This window comes from Trachurus trachurus (genome assembly GCF_905171665.1).
Source record: "Trachurus trachurus genome assembly, chromosome: 6".
NCBI lineage: Eukaryota > Metazoa > Chordata > Actinopteri > Carangiformes > Carangidae > Trachurus > Trachurus trachurus.
Window position 1 is genome coordinate 32,013,352 of NC_139897.1, and position 20,682 is coordinate 32,034,033.

Here is a 20,682-nt window from a genome sequence, read left to right on the forward strand (position 1 = left end):
CTTGACGTCGACTAGTCGCTGATCATGTAACATAGGCTACAAGAGTAGCGGCTTGAAACAACAGCTGAGTGCGCTGAATGAAAAAAATACGAGCGCCGTCAAGCTGGATAGAACGAGCACGTACCAGACAGGAAGTTGGGCACAGAAAAGGCGAGAGAATCCAGTCAATTTTCAAAATAAAATAAACGATGATTAAGTTTGCTGTCCGTCTATAAATATTTGTCAGTTGCGTCTGCACACAAGACACACATCCATAGGCTACATACAGCGCTAGAGACAGACCTGTGGAAAACCGAGCAGATACAGACGGGTTGATGTTTGACCGGAGTGGAGAGAGCAGGAGAAGCTGCTGCCTGTGAGGCGCTGCGCTTCCGCGGGCAGTGTGTCCGGGCTGCCGGCAATTAAAAAAAAAAAAAAAACTCCGCTCATATCGACAGCTTTACGTCGCGCACAACAACAACCAACAACAGCAACAACCAACCAGAAAAAAAAATGTGAGTGACACTGTGAGTGAGCAGGACTGTGACGGTGACGAGGCCTGTGTGTCGTTTTCCTCCCTAATTGTTTAACGGACAGTAGCTACAGTATTATCTTTTGCACTTGTATAGGAGTGCATGTTACAGAAAAACAAACTGATTTACAGCTTGTTGTTTATAAAGCTGCTGTTCTGTGGACTCATTTCTGTGCATGCGCGTCTGTCAGTGGATACAGATTGTTGCAAAGCATTTCCCTCCTCCTGTGATTTATGATGGGAAAAATATGAATGACGTCATCAGCGACTAGTCGACGTCGACTCAACTTTCATAACATTAGAGTAGACTTTAAAAAATCTGAAGTCATGCAACCCCTACACTGGACTCATGGAAGAGAGCTGCTTTGACTATAACGGCCCATAGGTGACGATTAAGACGGATTTCATTTGTACAAGTCTAGTGTTTATTTTTGGACACAAAACTCCAGACCCAACCTTTAAAGTCTGTGTTTAGCTCCTCCTCCTCCTCCTCCTCCCACTCACATTATCTGGGTTTATCATTTTCCTCCTCCTCCTCCTCTTCTTCTTCCTCCTTTCAAACTTTCACACTCATTTTATCTGTGGTTGATCTGATTGGAGCAGAGACGGTGAACTGGCGTTGACCTGGAGTTTGGTGGTGACCTACTTTCACTAAGAGTCAGTTTCCTGTTGCTGTTCGGACTGACTAATATTCTTTCATGTTCTTAATGATTATTATTGTTTCTATTGTTAATTAACAGCTGCCGTCATTTAGAACCAGTGTTTTCACATTATTATTTTATTCCTCCTCTCCACACACCCTCATCGTGTTCATTTTATATGTAAACAGTGACGTTTTTAAATGTAAAGCATACTTTTATACAGTCATGGACACAAAATATTGGCACTCCTGCACTTTTTTTTAAAGATAATGCCCCAATTTCTCCCTGAAGATCACTGTAAGCTAGAAATGTGTTGGTCCCCGGACTTGTATTTGTTTAGTTTGAGGTGGAAAAACACAAAACATTTGACATTTTACACACAGAAATCTTGGTTGCAAGTGTGATTCCCTGTAGGTCATTTAAAATGCTTGAAACCCCTTTCTTTCAGTTTTTAACAGGTGCCAATCATTTTCTCTGTCCATTTTAGGAGTTTTGTGTGTAAAATGTCATTGATTTGATTTGATTTTTCGTTTTTCCCTCTGTTATTTTGTGTTGTTCCTTCACAAACCAAAGAGAAACGTCCGAATATCAAATCGTTTGCAGTGTTCAATGATTTTCAGGGTGAAACGTGACTTTTCACTTTATAACATATTTAATCTACATGTTTATGTTTATGATACTCACTCCGCTGCTTTTCTCCGGCACCACCCTGGCCTCCACCTCCCACAGCGACCGTCCGTCTGAGGAGCGACAGAAAAACTTTTGTCATTCGAGTTCAAAACAACACAAATGAACATGTGACTGATGATGATAATCCGTGTTCATTCGTTCATTTGTTTTTCAAAATAAAACCAAAAATAAGAAAACGAAAAAACAACTCTTTTTCTCAGTATTCGTTTCCAAAACTAAAATGAAAAACGGATAACGACTCGTTTTTTCAGTTTTCAATTTTATGCTCAAATGAATAATGGAAAAAAACGGATAACAAGCGTTTCTCGTTTCATGTTTCATGCAATTTTGATCTGAAGCAAGTTCAATGAGCCGGAAATGACCGTGATCTGGAAGTGACCGTCTCTGCCTTTACTGCTAGAGCCTGCAAAGTAAAGGATAATGTATAGTTTGGAACCTGAAGGGGTTTATTTCTCCATAACAACCGACCAACTATACATTATCCTGCTTATTACACGGTTCATTGAACTTGCTTCAGATCAAAATTGCATGAAACATGAAACGAGAAACGCTCGTTATCCGTTTTTTTCCATTATTCATTTGAGCATAAAATTGAAAACTGAAAAAACGAGTCGTCATCCGTTTTTCATTTCAGTTTTGGAAACGAATACTGAGAAAAATAGTTGTTTTTTTTTTCGTTTTCTTATTTTTGGTTTTATTTCTGAAAAACGAATGAACGAATGATACACGGATTGATGCTGATGATGATGATGAAGAGGCGATCTGGTCGTACCGGGCCCCTTCTCCATGAACACCACCCTGGACTGCGTGGAGATGTTGGAGCCGGTGATGAGCAGCTCGTCTCCTCCGTCCATGGAGCCGCTGGCCGGGCTGAAGCTGTCGACGTGGGGCAGCTCCTGCCCCGAGCGCTGGGCTGCAGGCGCAGGCAGGGGAGAGCCGTTAATAATAATAATAATAATAATAATAATAATGGTTTACATTTATATAGCGCTTTACTATTGATGTCTGATACCCAAAGCGCGTACAGAAACCATTATCCATTCATTCTACATTCCCACCTTACTGTTGTTGTTGTGATTAAAACAGAAAAAAAACTCTTCCTTGGTTTGATTTGGAAAAATAGACTTTTGTACTCCTTAATGAGTTTCTTAAGAACTGTCATAACCACAAAGAGTCCATATATTTTCTAGGGCTGGGTTTAAAAAATAGATTTTCTGGTTAATATCGATCTTTATTAGAAAGATCCGATATCGATTCATAAAATCCTTGGATTGACCTTTTTAACTATGCATGCCATTAACTGTCTCTCAAATTGCAGACTAACTGTAGCTGACGGTTGCTTTACTTTACCATAATAAAACTACTTCAACTAGAAACACAGTCATGTACAGAGCAACGCAAGTACCAGAGACTATATTAAACAACAAAATAGTTTATATGTTTTTAAAAAAGCTCTAAAGGAACATTAATTAAAGAAGAACATTTGCTAATTAAGATGTTTTCCTTGATGTAAAGTTATGGGTTCTATTCCAGTTAATTATTAATATATGGGTATCATCATTATATTATAAAAACTCAGTTGGAGCTGTCTTGTCTTGTCTTGTAATTAAGGAAACTGATATTTATATATAGAATGACATTCATTTACAGTAAAAGTGAAAATGTTGGTGTCAGAATTTAGAATAACACACCTGGGATTAGACTGAATACAGTAAACTGTTTGTTTTTTTGTACGCTGTGAAAATCTGTGATGAAAAGACCTTAAATTTTGACACTTAAACTCCAAACACATCACAGATCTTGGTTCAGTGGGCGGGACGTTGTTACACAGCGAAGAGTCATGACTTTCAGGCTCAGAGAGACGGCTGCATTACAGCCAAAATACATTTATTTTATTGGTTATCAGTGGAAAAACGGCCGATATTATCTGCTTCTGCCGATAATCGGTCGATCCCTGGTCTGTATTGTGCAGTATAGTGGATGCTAATGGGGATCTTAATAAAACATAAACATAAAACTAATGTTCAGGCGTTCACTTTTTACACAGGAAGAAGAGGAAGAAGAAGAAAAAACTAAAACCTCACACTGATTATGATCTGTGTTGATCAACTTTTAGCACCAGTTCTTAACTAATATCTCACTTCCCTTCTGTTTCCTGCTCGGCTCGTTCTGCAGATTCTCATCTCTCTCTCTGTCTCTCTCGGTCTGTGTGTTTAAAGCGATACGCCAAATTTTTTTTTACGTGTCTTGCCTCACTCCTGAGTCCATGACCAGCAGATAGACACCATCCTTTCGACTGTGCGTGCAGTAACGAGGGAGATAGAGCCGTATCGCCCGTAATTAGCTTAGCTCAAACGCTGGAAGTGTATAGGTAGTGTTAGCCTGCCTCCTACCCGAGCTAATTTTATCTCTAAACTCTGTAAATATATCACTTTATCGACATTTCAAACATGTTTAGGCGAGAAAGTAGCCGTTTAGATCAGCAGTGTGTCGTTAATTTGTCTAAATACCAGCTGTTTACAATTTTGTTCGGACAAATTCAGCGCTACTCAAGCTAGCTAGCTAGACCAACGCACTTCCGGTTACTTTCACAAAATAAAACACCCGTTGCCCTTTACATACAGAAAACCATGACAATAGAACTTGAATTTGAGCTAAGCTAATTAGCCACTTTAGGTAGGAGGCAGGCTAACACTACCTATACACTCCCAGTGTTTGAGCTAAGCTAATTAGCCACTTTAGGTGGAGGCAGGCTAACACTACCCATACATTTCCAGTGTTTGAGCTAAGCTAATTAGCGACTTTAGGTAGGAGGCAGGCTAACACTACCTATACACTTCCAGCGTTTGAGCTAAGCTAATTAGCGACTTTAGGTAGGAGGCAGGCTAACACTACCTATACACTTCCAGCGTTTGAGCTAAGCTAATTAGCAACTTTAGGTAGGAGGCAGGCTAACACTACCCATACACTTCCAGCGTTTGAGCTAAGCTAATTAGCCACTTTAGGTAGGAGGCAGGCTAACACTACCTATACACTTCCAGCGTTTGAGCTAAGCTAATTAGCGACTTTAGGTGGAGGCAGGCTAACACTCTACCTATACACTTCCAGTGTTTGAGCTAAGCTAATTAGCCACTTTAGGTAGGAGGCAGGCTAACACTACCTATACACTTCCAGCGTTTGAGCTAAGCTAATTAGCGACTTTAGGTGGAGGCAGGCTAACACTACCTATACACTTCCAGCGTTTGAGCTAAGCAAATTAGCGACTCTAGGTGGAGGCAGGCTAACACTACCTATACACTTCCAGCGTTTGAGCTAAGCTAATTAGCGACTTTAGGTGGAGGCAGGCTAACACTACCCATACACTTCCAGTGTTTGAGCTAAGCTAATTACGGGCGATACGGCTCTATCTCCCTTGTTACTGCACGCACAGTCGAAAGGATGGTGTCTATCTGCTGGTCATGGACTCGGGAGTGAGGCAAGACACAGAAAAAAAAAAATTGGCGAATCCCTTTAATAATGACACAGAGATACTTACAGCACTCCACGGGAACCGAGGTCGTCTGCAGCCACAGCAACCGTCCGTCCGGCTGAGGCACGGCGACCCTGAACACAACACGGACTCTGGTGTTCTTCCGCCCGATGTCGGTCTCTCCCTTCTTCAGCTCGATGTCGGCGTTCCTCAGCTTCAGGATGCCGGCGCAGTCGATGCTGCGGAGGAGCAGAGAGCGGGAGGGCTTGGTTCTTTAGTTTTAGTTTCATTTGCACATTATTATAGATACATAAATATAAATTTAAAGGTAAACGTTGAGCAGGAGAGGAAGGTGGAAGCTGTAACAACAACAGTAGTCGTCTTCAGAGACAGATAAAAAAAAAGATAATACAGAATTCAAAAAGCAGTTTACAAACAAAATGAAAAATAAAGACAAACAGATCCAATAAAGAGTTACTCATCTTTGCTAGTGTCACTTCTTAAAAACCCAGTTATGTGACGTCATACTCTTCTTTTTATCCTCTTATTGTATTAAAGGGATAGTTCAACATTTTGGCAAATTGGCCCATTGCCATAATCCCTATAGTCATAGCAGTAGGTTCGTTACCTTTAATTGTCGGTGCAAGCTATTTTTAGAACGGCGGAGCAGAGCCGTGAGCTGTTCAGAGCTACGCTACAGAGGCTCATGGGATTTCTTGGTTTCAAACTCATCAAATACACAATCCAACAACTCCACAACGCTCTGGTGGACAAGTTGTGACCTGCACATTCACCACGCTATGAGATAATAACACAACGTTACCAGACAGAGTTGTTTTAGAGGGGAATGCAGAGACTGCTTGATGAAAAACTGTCCCTGAAGGCAACGTGCATCAGTGGTTTTGCATGTAAAAATCATTATTAAAAATCAATCATTGCAGATTAAACCTTCTAAAAAGAGGAGCAGAAGTTTAAGTTTAGCGTTAATGTGTGTTTCCTGCACACTTAGTAGGTTTGTATCTAAATAAAACAGAATTGTGCAATCCTGTACTTCCTGAAAGCAACTCCAAAATAAAACCTCATCGTCTTATCCACCCGTGATCTCAACAGTCGTCTCAGCTCAGTCTCTCACACTGGAACTGGTTGTTTTTAAGTCAAGTTTTCACTCTGTGTTTGATTTTGTTGTTGTAAGTTTGTTTAGAAAAGGTGCTGAATGTAGAAAATGTATAATTACTAGTGGGTTTGATCTTACGTGTTCATTTTTAAAGCCATCACTGGTCTTTTACCGTCTTATATCAACTCTTTGGTGTTTGTCCTGATGTGGATTACACTGCAGATCTCAGCTGTTATTGTTCTTCACTGAACTTGGAAAAAGTCTAGTTTTTTATTATACTGTGCACCTGCAGCTTGTAACACTACGCAGAACAATCTAAAACTTACCTCATATTTATCATTAGCGCCATTTAAATCCCTAATTTATCATATTTATTTTACCTCCAGTTGCTCCTGTTTTTAACTGACTTATCATAAACCTACAGACCTTAAAATTCAATGATCTTGCGGACTATAAAACTGCTCAAATTATGTTCAAAGTAAATAATAATATGCTTCAAGAAGGTGTCCAGAGGATGTTTCAGACTTGAACCAGTAGATATGAACTAAGAGGGACTCATGTGTATACAAAAGCAAAGGTACGAACAAATGTGAAACAAAGATGTATATCAATTACAGGAGTCAATCAATGGAATAATCTAGAATTAGAAATCAAACTGTGCAACACACTTAACATATTCAGAAACTCATTTAAAAATAATATTATTAATAAATATAAAACTGAATTTGTGCTCATACACTGCTGTATGTAGAATATGCAGGTCTTTTGTTTTGTCAAAATTTTTTAAATGAGTGAACGGAAAATGTTTAATTTAAGAAGGGTCGGCAAAATAAGCTTCATAATGCTTCAGCCTACACCTTTTCAGTCAAAGTGCATTGTGTTTCCTTGTGTTTTTGTTTTGTTTTGTATCTATACGTTTGGATTCATCTATTGGACTTGGTTTTACAAGACCAAAATAAACACACTAAACTAAACTAAACTAAACTAAACTAAAAAACTATCTTGCTGATGGTTAATTTGTTTCTCATGTGATCTTCTAAAGTTATAATAATGTTATTATTAAACTGCACAGTGGAGTTTGTTGTTTTTACGTCAGGTTTTTACTCCACGTTTGGTTTTGTTGTTGTCAGTTTGTTCTTAGAAAGGTGCTGGATTGATACAGAAAATGTTTAATTATTATAATTACTATTATCATCCTGTTATTATCCAAACTGTGGGAAAAAAAACTGACGGATTAAACTGACAAAAACCTAAATAAAATAAATCTAAATGGAAAAATGAGTAAATGTGACTTCTTTTGTTCAAATGTTCTTATTTAAAACATTGTAAAATGAAAGGGGGAGTAATAGCTTGGAGAATATGTTAACACAATTGTCCAAATACATGTTTTTGTTTTGCTCTGTATGAGTGTAATGGTACTGAAATGACTTTGTATGTTTCTCCCTGATAAAAATAAAATTGAAAAAATTAAAATAAATAAATAAATCTAAAAAGCAGCAACAAAGGAGAAGAAAGAAAACGGAAGAAGATGTGAACAATACAGGTTTCTAAAACAGACTAAACAGCTGACAGGTTATAAAAACAAAACTGGACGCTAATGCGACTCGCTATCGGTAAAAGCGTTGCCCTGGGTTACTGTACTGTACCGTACCTGGCGGACATGTTGCCTTCAGGGAGCAGCGGGATCTCCAGCACCTTGGTGTAGCCCATTATCTTCTCGTGGCAGGTGGTGGTGACCGTCTTCCCCGTCACGCGGTGAACCTGGTAGAAGGCGTGTGGCCGCAGGTAGCGGTCGTCGGCCGTACCGATGAACAGCAGCAGACTGACGGGCTGCTCGCTGTAACCGCTCAGCTGCAGGGTCACAGGGTCACAGAGAGAGACGATGATTGATTGATTGATTGAACAAACAAACATAAAAAGCAGAAATAAACTGGAAAAAAAAGACCACAACCAACAAATTTAAAGGGATAGTTCAACATTTTGGCAAACTGGCCCATTGCCATAATCCCTATAGTCGTAGCAGTAGGTTTGTTACCTTTAATTGTCAGTGCAAGCTGTTTTTAGAACGGCGGAGCAGAGCCGTGAGCTGCTCAGAGCTACGCTACGGAGGCTCATTATGGGATTTCTTGGTTTCCCTCATCAAACTCGTCAAAAACACAATCCAACAACTCCACAACGCTCTGGTGGACAAGTTGTGATCTGCACATTCACCACGCTATGAGATAATAACACAACGTTACCACACAGAGTTGTTTTAGAGGGAAATTCATGTAAAACAGCTAATGCGCGTTGCCTTCAGGGACAGTTTTTCATCAAGCAGTCTCTGTATTTGCCTCTAAAACAACTCTGTCTGGTAACGTTGTGTTATTATCTCATAGCGTGGTGAATGTGCAGCTCACAACTTGTCCACCAGAGCGTTGTGGAGTTGTTGGATTGTGTATTTGATGAGTTTGATGAGGGAAACCAAGAAATCCCATAATGAGCCTCCGTAGCGTAGCTCTGAGCAGCTCGCGGCTCTGCTCCGCCGTTCTAAAAATAGCTTGCACCGACAATTAAAGGTAACGAACCTACTGCTATGACTATAGGGATTATGGCAATGGGCCAATTTGCCAAAATGTTGAACTATCCCTTTAAGTGTAGGATGATTACACTGACTTTTTTGTTTTCAGTCCAACCGGTCGGGAAAAAGGCGTTTAACTGGAACTAACCAACTGACTAAGTATTATTCCTACCTACATATTTAAGCTTTTTTTTTTTCTTCAAGTAACGCAATAGTTACTTTTCCTGGTAATTAGCAGAGTTTTGTTTTCATTGCTCCAAAATAAAAGTTGAGTGCAGTCAGATTTGCTGCGTTCGGTGAATTAAAAACAACAACAACAACTACAATGATGTTCACGGTGCAGAAAAAGTGTGATTTTCAGTTCCTGTGCAGCAGCAACACCTCTCTCTCTCTCTCTCTCTCTCTCTCTCAGACAGAAACCAGCGGCCGCGTGAAAATGTGGCGCCCAGAATAGAAGCTGCTGGTGTCCGTTACACGGGAGGCCTTGACGGACACACACACACACACACACACACACACACACACACACACACACACACACACACACACACACACATACACCTGCTGCTTTGGCCCAGTGTGTGTGTGTGTGTGTGTGTGACACGGACCATGTTTCTGTTTGTTGTTTATCCAACATCCAACAACACTGACTGTATCTGACATCATCATTGATTGAACCATTGATAACAATGATGTCATCACATATTGATACGTGATCAGTATTTTACTCTTTAAAGGTATAATGCGTAGGTGCGGTTGCATATCTGAACGTATTCTTGATTTCTTGATGTTGCATTCACGTGAAATCGGGCAGACGTCAGACAGACAACAGACGCTGCATGTAACACACAGGGTTCCTACACATTTGAAAATTCTAATTTCCAGACTTCTCTGTAAAAAAATTCAAATAATTTGTGATATTTAAGTAAATAGATGTGCATAATATAAAAAAAATCATGCAATTTATCTTGTTTTCATTATTCAGAATGTGTTTGCCATTATGCAACCAAATACTGTAATTTCCAGAAGATTGTAGCTAAGTACAATAGCACATACAAAATAGTTAACCCAAATAACTTCAGATAAGACCAAACCAAGATAAGATAAATAAAATAAATATATTTCCATACAATAGTTTCCATTTTCCATACTTTTCCAGACCTGGAAATGTATAAAATCAAATTCCATACTTTTCCATACTTGCGTAGGAACCCAGGATAAACAAGCGTCTATGTAAACAAGTGGTCCGCCAGCACGAGGCAAAACAATACAGGCCTGACAATATGTTGTCATGGTGATGTGGTATTGTTTTACCTTTGTCTTTCTCTGGTGGAGTAAAATGACATCCGGTTGGTTTGCCGACGGCCGTCTGCCTGACTGCACCTGAATGCAACACCAGTGCCTCCGTCCTTCCTCACACTACACAGTGGTGACAGTTTTAACAGGCCGTTTCCGTGGTTACCTACGGTCACGATGCAACATGGCCGCCTCGGTTCGGTGCGTCGCCCACTTATGTATTTGTAACGACTTGTAACAACTCATTCTAAGGAACCAGAAAGCTTTAACTTGTATGCGGGTGCGATTCCACTTCAGTGAAATACGTATTTATGAAAGTTCTGTTTTGTTTTGTTTTTATTTTGTTTCTTTTTCTATAATATTGTTGTTAGTCACTATTATTTTTTATCATTTTTTTCATGTTATCTTATGCTTTAGTACATTCAATTCTAACATTAATATCATTATAAGGCGGAGGCTTCAGATAAGCCCAACGTGGGTTTTTTTTGCCTCTTCATTATCATCTATTATGTTTTATGTTGTATTCTTTTAAATTGTGCAAAATAAAAAGAGCAATATTTGATTTTTGCTAATAAAAAATCCAAATAAGTTAAAACACTGGGGCTTTAACATCAAAGCTGCAGCAGCTTCACTCGCTTCCTGTTCAACAGATTCTCACTTCACACCCTCACACCTCAGTTTCTCTCTCTCTCTGTGTCTGTTCTTCTACGTCACAGATGACATAGAGACACATCTGGCCAGAGGGACAGGTGGTGATTATTATTATTATTATTTATGTATTTATTTTTTCTTTTCTGTATTGTGTATACATAAACATATGTATCTCAATTTCATACAATGGTGTGTACATAATACATTTATGTATACAAACTCTGTGCAATATTGGACACACATCTGCATGTGCAATCGTGTGCTATGGGATCGTCACTTTAGCAAACAGCACTTTAGCACATAGCACTTTAAAAGGATAGTAGCATTTTTTTTAAAGTGGGGTTGTATGATCTACAAATAGCCCCTAAGTACTTTAATTGCAGTAGAAGACTCTCTACACTCCTCCCGTTAGCAACGCCAGCCCATAATAGCCCTGCCCAGAGATTTACAACATACAGTGTTGTGAAACTGCCTATTTTCACGGCCTAAAAGAGGTTTTACCTGAAAAAAAATACACAGTTCCATTGTTCACTACAATATAATAGTTTCCAGCCCTTCAAAGTGCAGGAAAAACACAGTTTTTATTTGGACCTAACCAACTGCTGATCGGCGGGCGCTAACCCTGGGCGGAGGGATATGTGAGTTGGTTAGGTCCAAATAGAAACTGTGTTTTTCCTGCACTTTGAGGGGCTGGAAAAAATTATATTACAGCGAACAATGGAACTGTGTATTTTTTTTCAGGTAAAACCTCTTTTAGGCCGTGAAAATAGGCCGTTTCTTTGGGTCTGTTCACAACAATGTATGTTGTAAATCTCTGGGCAGGGCTATTATGGGCTGGCGTTGCTAACGGGAGGAGTGCAGAGAGTCTTCTACTGCAATTAAAGTACTTAGGGGCTATTTGTAGATTATACAACCCCACTTTAAAAAATGCTACTATCCCTTTAACTAGCACTATAGCACTTTATAACTTCTCAGTAATCTTCTGGTCCCCTTACCCACTCTTTTAACCGTCTATGGTCAGTTAACTGGTGGTTTATGTATGTCGTTCATATATGTTTTGTGTAAGATGTCAAGGTGTTTTGTTGTCCTAGTCCTGCCCCTTGTACTTTTTACTTTTTGTACCTTTTATCGTCATTGTTTCTTATGTCTAACATCAACCTGCCAATGGGACTGGGGATGGAAATTAGCCACTTGGCTACAATCCCACATATTTACATGTCAATGTCCATCAATATTTACTGTTCCCATTTTTACAAAAATAAATAAATCTCAAATCTCAATTATGGGATGTTGTCGTGTCGTGTCGTACCTTCACCACGGGATGCCCTCCCACGACCGACTTGATGGAGCCCCGGCTGCCCTCGGTCTCGTAGTGCGCCCGGTGGTACGACTTGGGCTGCACCTCCAGCTTCAGCTCACACTGGTCGTAGCGGCTGGGGAGCGGCCAGTCCAGGGGCGGGGGGGCGCCGGCGCTGCAGGGAGAGAGGAGAGATGCATCATGGTCAGACTCTGCTGCAAACACACCTTCACTAGTGTTTGTGTTTCGATTAAAGGAGAATTCCGGTTATTTTTGACCCCTAAATCGTTGTCCTGATGCAAAAACGCGACTAAAATTGATGCAGACAAACTGGAGTTACACCATGGCTAGACGGCGCTAGCGCTAGCGACAACGCATGGGGGCAATTTTTTCAACCACAACAAACACTCAAAAAACAATCAAATATCTATGGTACATGACTGGAATCCTTAGAGACACCACTGAACTCATATAGTGTAGAGTATAAACAGTATAAACTTTGTGTTTTTGCATGTAGCCACTCACCTCAGATAGCCGAACTCTGAAACATCCTGGAAAGACATTACTATCCCATCAAAAATAAACGGTCGGAGATATTTTGGACATTTCCACTGCACTGCTCCACCGTTTATTTTTGTAAAGAAATCATCACAACAAGGAAAAAGTGTTTGTTTCTGTGGCGGGGAGAGCAGGTGCTCTGTGATCGGATAGTAATGTCTTTCTGGGATGTTTCAGAGTTAGCCGCCGGCGCCATGTTTTCCATTAAAGCAGAAGTAAGCGATCCGGTCGTTTTAGCTAACTTCTTGTCAGCCGATGGAGTTAGTTACGTCACCACATTCAGGCGCATCCCTTGGCTGCACACACAGAGAGGACTGCCCCTTTATGCCGTTCTCTCTCCTCATTGGATAAAGGTTGTAGGATACAAGGAAAGTTTTCTCCTCGGCTCAGAGCAGAGCAGAGTGACTGACAGACCCGTGTTTCAGACCAAACACTCTATATAAGTGATTGCTGTTGGAAGATACAACTATTTAAGACTTATATTAACACAAACATTCTGCTTACTTCTGCTTTAAAGACAATAAAGAACTTTTAAGTTTAAGTTTTGATGTTGTTGTGACGTCAAATCAGAAAGTCGGAGCTCTGAAATGATACCCGAGTTTCCGACCTGCAATTTCCGAGTACGATGCCGTTCAATTAATTTTTTACAACTTGGAGCTCGTTTTTTTCCGACTTTCCGATTCTGTGAAAACGTGTGATGCAGCACTAACAGACCTGAACAGCGGGGGGTTTCCTGGTTTGGGTTTGTTCCAGCTGAAGTGCGAGGGAACCTGCAGGAAGAGCTCTTCCAGCCCGTCCTGGTCGCGGCCCTCCTCGCCGCCGCCGGGCGAGTCCTGGTACTGGTCGAGCGCGGCGGCGGCGTCGGGCTGGCCGGGCAGGAAGCCGCCGCCCAGCTGGCTCCCCGACGTCCTCCTGGTCTTGGAGGGGACGTCCAGCTCCGTGTAGCCGGACATCAGCAGGGCGCCGAGGCCCCCGGCGGAGACGTTGGCGGGGCTCCCCACCCAGGTGTCGTCGGTCACGCTGCCCCGCGGCGAGGCGTTCGGCGTCGGGCTGGGCGAGTGGTGGGGCGACGGCGAGCGGGCGTGAGGGTCGGCGCCGGAGTGACGTCTCTTCCCGCACGGGGAGGTCGGTCTGGACGACGGCCTGAAGAGGACGAAGTCACAGGAAGTTACAGGTGAACAAGGATGACGTCATTTAATCAATATAACTCAATATAACTCAATATTAAATGAAGCAAAACAGGTTCTAGACAACAATACTGTACCATTGTCTTACAATACTTCAATTAGAGCTGCAACAATTAATCGATCAATCGAACAATAATCGATTATTAAAGGGATAGTTCAACATTTTGGCAAATTATGTCCCTATAGTCATAGCAGTAGGTTTGTTATACCTTTAACTGTCGGTGCAAGCTATTTTTAGAACGGCGGAGCGGAGCGGCGAGCTGCTCAGAGCTACGCTACGGAGGCTCATGGGATTTCTTGGTTTCCCTCATCAAACTCATCAAATACACAATCCAACAACTCCACAACGCTCTGGTGGACAAGTTGTGACCTGCACATTCACCACGCTATGAGATAATAACACAACGTTACCAGACAGAGTTGTTTTAGAGGGAAATACAGAGACTGCTTGATGAAAAACTGTCCCTGAAGGCAATGCGCATCAGCGGTTTTGCATGAATTTCCCTCTACAACAACTCTGTCTGGTAACGTTGTGTTATTATCTCATAGCGTGGTGAATGTGCAGCTCACGGCTCTGCTCCACCGTTCTAAAAGCAGCTTGCACCAATAATTAAAGGTAACGAACCTACTGCTATGACTATAGGGATTATGGCAATGGGCCAATCTGCCAAAATGTTGAACTATCCCTTTAAGTTAATCGTCAACTATTTTGATAATCGAATAATCAGTTTGAACAGCTCTTTAAAGGTACATTGTGTAGGAATTCCTCCCATCTAGCGTTGTGGTTGTATATCACAAGCAACTCAATCGTATTTTTCATGCTGCATTCACGTGAAATTGGGCAGATGGCAGACGGACGACAGCCGCTGCACGTAACGGCATAAACAAGCCTCTATGTAAACAAGTGGTCCGTCAGCACGAGGCTAAAACAATACACGTGACAATATGTTGTCATGGCGATGTCGTATTGTTGACCTGACCCACGTTTTACCAGCTTTCTCTGGACGTCTGCCCGACTGCAGGTGAATGCAGCATCAACGGGAGAAGTTTGTCCCTTTAAGAAAAAAAAAAGTCCAAATTCTCTGATTCCAGCTTCTTAAATGTGAATATTTCTGGTTTCTTTGTTCCTTTATGACAATAAACTGAGTCTCTCTTTGGTTTGTGGACAAAACAAGACATTTGAGGACGTCGTCTGGCGGTTTAGGAAACACTGGTTGACAATTTAAAAAAAAATTTAAACATTTTATTGACCAGACAACTAATCGATTCATCGTTTATATAATTGACAGATTCATCTTTAATGAAAATAATCATTAGTTGCAGCCCTACTCACCATATTTCAATTACTGAACAGAGATATGGGGCAATAATTATATTCAGAGTTCAATTAAACCACTACTTATTCTTCAAAATGCAGGCTGTTTGGACCATACTCACTTTTCTTACAATCAAAATTGTTAAATTAATTTAAAGGCATAGGTCAATTTCAAACAGAACAAATAATATAATATATTATTTGGTAGCTAATAACTTATACTACTAAATAATATAATATACAGAACTTCTTCAAGGGTCGAGGTCGGGGTCATCAATTAAGGGGGTAAAATAACGTAAAAGTCATCAGAATAAGAAAAGATTTAGCATTTAATTCTGCGAAATAAATATATACATGTAGATATACATTTATATTATCATACTATCCTTACTATTTTATATCTTATTATTCTATATACTGGAATTAACTTGGATTTAATAAGCGTTGGCTTCTTCTCGCTCCTTTTGAACATAAATAATTTTGCGTTTTTCTTCTTTTATTCTGTGTTCAGATAAACGTTCATTCATCAGGTGTGTGTGTGTGTGTGTGTGTGTGTGTGTGTGTGTGTGTGTGTGTGTGTGTGTGTGTGTGTGTGTGTGTGTGTGGTGATGTCATACCTGGACGTGGGCCGGCGGCTCAGCCACGTCTCCTCGGTGACGCTGGTGCGAGGCGAGTGGCACGGCGACTGGCGCGGCGACTGGCGAGGAGACTGATGCGGCGACAGCGCGGGGCTGAAGGGCGACGGGTGCTGGTATTTCTGCTGCCACAGCTCGACCCCGAACGCCCCGCCGCCGCAGCCCGGCGACCCCAGCGGCGAGCCGACGGGCGAGCAGCCCAGGGCGAGCCGCGCCGCGTCCGACAGCTCGTGGTCGTCGTCGTAGTAACCGACGGCGCCAGCGGCCCCAGCGGCCACGGCGGCGGCGGCGTGGGAGAAGGACTCGCAGGACGAGACGTCGGACATCCAGCTGCGGGACGAGAGGCTGCTGCAGGGGCTCGGGCAGAGCGCCGGGTCGCGGTAGCACGGGTCCAGGGGCAGGTACAGCTGCCCCCGCGACCACGAGGACGACGCCGCCGCCACTGCCGCCGTGTCCGGGTAACCGCCGCCTCTCTCCGCCCCGCCGGACACCAACGCTTCCTGTTAGGGGTGGGAGAAAAAATCGATTCACATAAATATCGGGATATCTTTTTGATGATTTTTAAATCGATTTTTTTTTTTTTTTTTTTTTCAAAAATTGATTTTGGGGATATTTCAACATTTTGTCAAATTGGCCCATTGCCATAATCCCTATAGTCATAGCAGTAGGTTCGTTACCTTTAATTGTCGGTGCAAGCTGTTTTTAGAACGGCGGAGCAGAGCCGTGAGCTGCTCAGAGCTACGCTACGGAGGCTCATTATGGGATTTCTTGGTTTCCCTCATCAAACTCATCAAATACAAAATCCAACAACTCCACAACGCTCTGGTGGACAAGTTGTGACCTGCACATTCACCACGCTATGAGATAATAACACAACGTTACCAGACAGAGTTGTTTTAGAGGGAAATTCAGAGACTGTTGATGAAAAACTGTCCCTGAAGGCAACGTGCATCAGTGGTTTTGCATGTATTTCCCTCTAAAACAACTCTGTCTGGTAACGTTGTGTTATTGTCCACCAGAGCGTTGTGGAGTTGTTGGATTGTGTATTTGATGAGTTTGATGAGGGAAACCAAGAAATCCCATAATGAGCCTCCGTAGCGTAGCTCTGAGCAGCTCACGGCTCTGCTCCGCCGTTCTAAAAACAGCTTGCACCGACAATTAAAGGTAACGAACCTACTGCTATGACTATAGGGATTATGGCAATGGGCCAATTTGCCAAAATGTTGAACTATCCCTTTAAATATTGTGCAATGTGCATTTGTTCGCCTTTTTTACATATAGAGAGTACAGGTTTTGAAAAGGGTTTAAGTTCACTTTATAATGGAGTATGTTCATTTATAGGCTCCTATAGTATTTGTGTGCAGATAAATGGTAAAAATGCAGACTAAAAATCAAGAGAATCGGCAATAATATTGTAGAATCGAATCTAATCGGGAGAAAAGCATATCGTCCCAGCCCTACTTCGTGTCCGACATGGCTGTTGTTGGGCGCGATGGAGGTGATCTGGATGCTGGGGCAGTCGAAGGCCCGGGGGTTCCTCTGGGCGCCGTACTGCGGGGGCAGAAGGCAGGCGGCGTGCTGGTGCTGGTGCTGGTAGGAGTCTGTGGCTGTGGGGGGGTAGAACAGCAGCTCCTGGGGGGCGAGGGGCGGAGCCTGAGCGGCGGCGGGGTGAGGGTGGGGGTGGGGGTGGGGGTGCGTCCTCACGTTGAGGTCTGGACCTGAGGACAAGAAGGAGAAAACGACATGTAAATCAGTGATGTGAGAACATTTGCATTGCAAACGCAGCGAGAGGTTTATTGTTGCAGCAGCAGCGGCAGCAGCAGTTAACAATCAGTTATTATCAGTTACACCAAACAGGAAGTGACACCCACCTCCTCCTGTGACATCATCAACCATCAAGGGTGTTTTCACACCTGCAGTGTTAGTGCGCATTAAATTTAGATCGCACTAAATTTGGTCCAGTTTGGGTCAGTGTGAAAGCACATCGCACTCTAATGCACCAGAACTAGTTCGACCTGAGGAGGTGGTCATGTGTGAAAGCAATCGCACAATCCTGCAAGTTGTTGTTGGATGGATCCAGGTGGTGAGGGGGCGGGGCTTAGTTGTGACATCACAAAGTGACAGGAAGTCCTGACGGCTGGTTTTAAGGCTCAGTTTCTGAATACAGGCTGTGTGCATTTCTCTGTGGACTGAGGCTTTGATACTTTCACAGTATTAATATAGAACCTAGAGCTGCTTTATAATCACACTACACATGGACATCTACCTTTATACTGTATGGAGCTTTAACACAAACATCTACCTTTATACTGTATGGAGCTTTAATACAAACATCTACCTTTATACTGTATGGAGCTTTAACACAAACATCTACCTTTATACTGTATGGAGCTTTAACACAAACATCTACCTTTATACTGTATGGAGCTTTAACACAAACATCTACCTTTATACTGTATGGAGCTTTAATACAAACATCTACCTTTATACTGTATGGAGCTTTAACACAAACATCTACCTTTATACTGTATGGAGCTTTAACACAAACATCTACCTTTATTCTGAAAGAGCTTTAACACAAACATCTACCTTTATTCTGAAGGAGCTTTAACACAAACATCTACCTTTATTTTGAAGGAGTTTTATTAATAGAAACACTGTTTTCTCTCTCTGGTGTAAAACTTGTTTGTTTTCGCTCGAGTTCATTCTGACTCAGCGACTGATTCAGATTTGCAGATTTTCTCTGTTTCCTGTTGGACCTGTGAGATTTCTTATAATAGTTCATATATTTACCGTCTTCTCATCTGGAAACATGTCATTAGTAAAAAATGTAATTACAATTTTGATAACTGAACCCAAACTTTCAACACAGTGTCAGATTGTTTGTAGTTAAATGAGTCACTTCCTGGGCGGTTCAGTTTAGTTTAGTTTAGTTTAGTTTAGTTGTTATATCCCTGCTCTTGTATTGTGTGTTTAATACAATAATAATAATAATAATAATAATTTGGTTTATGACATAACAACAAAGCAAACAGAGAAAATATGCTGTTGTTATTTATGTATAAAGTGAGAATTTCTCTAATTCTCTGTTTTATTTCAGCTCAGTCCGGAGAGTCGAGGCGTTTTAATGACTTGAACTCAACGAAAAAACCAGGAAGTGAAAATCTATCTCTCACCAACACACACACACACACACACACACACACACACACACACAATATACACATATTACACGTGCACACACACACACACAGAGTAGATGATGCTCTTCAAAGCGTCCGACTGCCTTTCATCCCTGTTCTGTTTCCCGGCGTCGACAGGAAACGTCTTTCTTCCTCTTTTTCTTCTGCTTCTTCTATTTAAACCAAAACAGTTTGTTCAGATTCACTGACCGGTTGATTGACAGCACCGATCTGATTATTAATTATAATAATATTATTAATATAATCAATAACATGTATCGATGTGTGTGCGTGTGTGTGTGTGTGTGTGTGTGTGTGTAGTGACATGTACAGTAGAGTGGATGATGAACCGTCTCACTGTTTAAGCTCTGGACTTATTATAGTGACAGATGAACTTCAACAGTTCAGTAAGTTCATTCACAGCTGCACACACACACACACACACACACACACACACACACACACACACACACACACCTAACCACAGCCTCACTATTAATATCACACACACACACACACTTTGCACGCAACATGCAAAGCAGGCGTCGGAGCGGCAGCTGCTGCGATTTGCTTCACCACCTCCACTCGCTGCTTCTGTGCAAATAAAAACCTCCATGAGGGAACGGAGAGAACTGAACGGAGGCAAACGGCCGGCGATGATGTCATAACCCGGAGGGGGGAGGGGCGTAGGGGCGGGGGGTGGGGTGAGGGGGCAGTTGGAAAACCAGGAAGTAGCTACAACCTGCCAACACACACACACACACACACACACACACACACACACAGGGCAACAGAAAGTCTGACACACACACAGCCTGAACACCTTTATCCATCCATCTGTTAATCAATACATCCATCCACTAAACATCCATCATCCCACCATAATCATCCATCCATTAATTAATCATTAATCCATCCACCTATCCGTTAATCGATACATCCATCCACCTGTCCATCCATCCATCAGTAATCAATCAATCAATCAATCAATCAATCCATCCATCCATTTATCAATCAATACATTCATTAATCATCCATCCATCCATCCATCCAACTATTAATCATCCATCCATCATTAATCAATCAATCAATCCATCCATCCATCCATCCATCAATTCATCTATCTATCCATCCATTAACCATTCATCCATTAATCAATCAATCCATCAATCCATCCATCCATTCATCCATCCATCCATCCATTAACCAATCCATCCATCCATCCATCCATCCATCCATCCATCCATCCATCCATCCATCCATCATCCATCCATCATCCATTAACCAATCCATCCATCCATCCATCCATCCAATAATCAAACAATCAATCCATCCATCCATCCATCATCCATTAACCAATCCATCCATCCATCCATCCATCCATCCATCCATCCATCCAATAATCAAACAATCAATCCATCCATCCATCCATCATCCATTAACCAATCCATCCATCCATCCAATAATCAAACAATCAATCAATCAATCAATCCATCCATCCATCCATCCATCCATCCATCCATCCAATAATCAATCAATCAATCAATCCATCAATCAATCAATCCATCCATCCATT

The 20,682-nt window shown here is 41.8% G+C and overlaps 1 protein-coding gene across 1 annotated transcript in view; it reads right to left on the reverse strand.

The window, feature by feature from the left end:
• LOC310987561 (nuclear factor of activated T-cells, cytoplasmic 3-like) overlaps positions 1 to 20,682 on the reverse strand; it is a 39,649-nt gene that overhangs the window by 13,541 nt on the left and 5,426 nt on the right. The window contains exons 2-9 of the mRNA XM_083973877.1: positions 17,386 to 17,642; positions 15,907 to 16,424; positions 13,502 to 13,930; positions 12,242 to 12,404; positions 8,077 to 8,276; positions 5,378 to 5,550; positions 2,615 to 2,755; positions 1,837 to 1,892 (exon numbers count right to left, since the gene is read on the reverse strand). Coding sequence (XP_083830003.1) covers positions 1,837 to 1,892; positions 2,615 to 2,755; positions 5,378 to 5,550; positions 8,077 to 8,276; positions 12,242 to 12,404; positions 13,502 to 13,930; positions 15,907 to 16,424; positions 17,386 to 17,642 — 1,937 coding nt within the window. The remainder of the gene's footprint in view (positions 1 to 1,836; positions 1,893 to 2,614; positions 2,756 to 5,377; positions 5,551 to 8,076; positions 8,277 to 12,241; positions 12,405 to 13,501; positions 13,931 to 15,906; positions 16,425 to 17,385; positions 17,643 to 20,682) is intronic.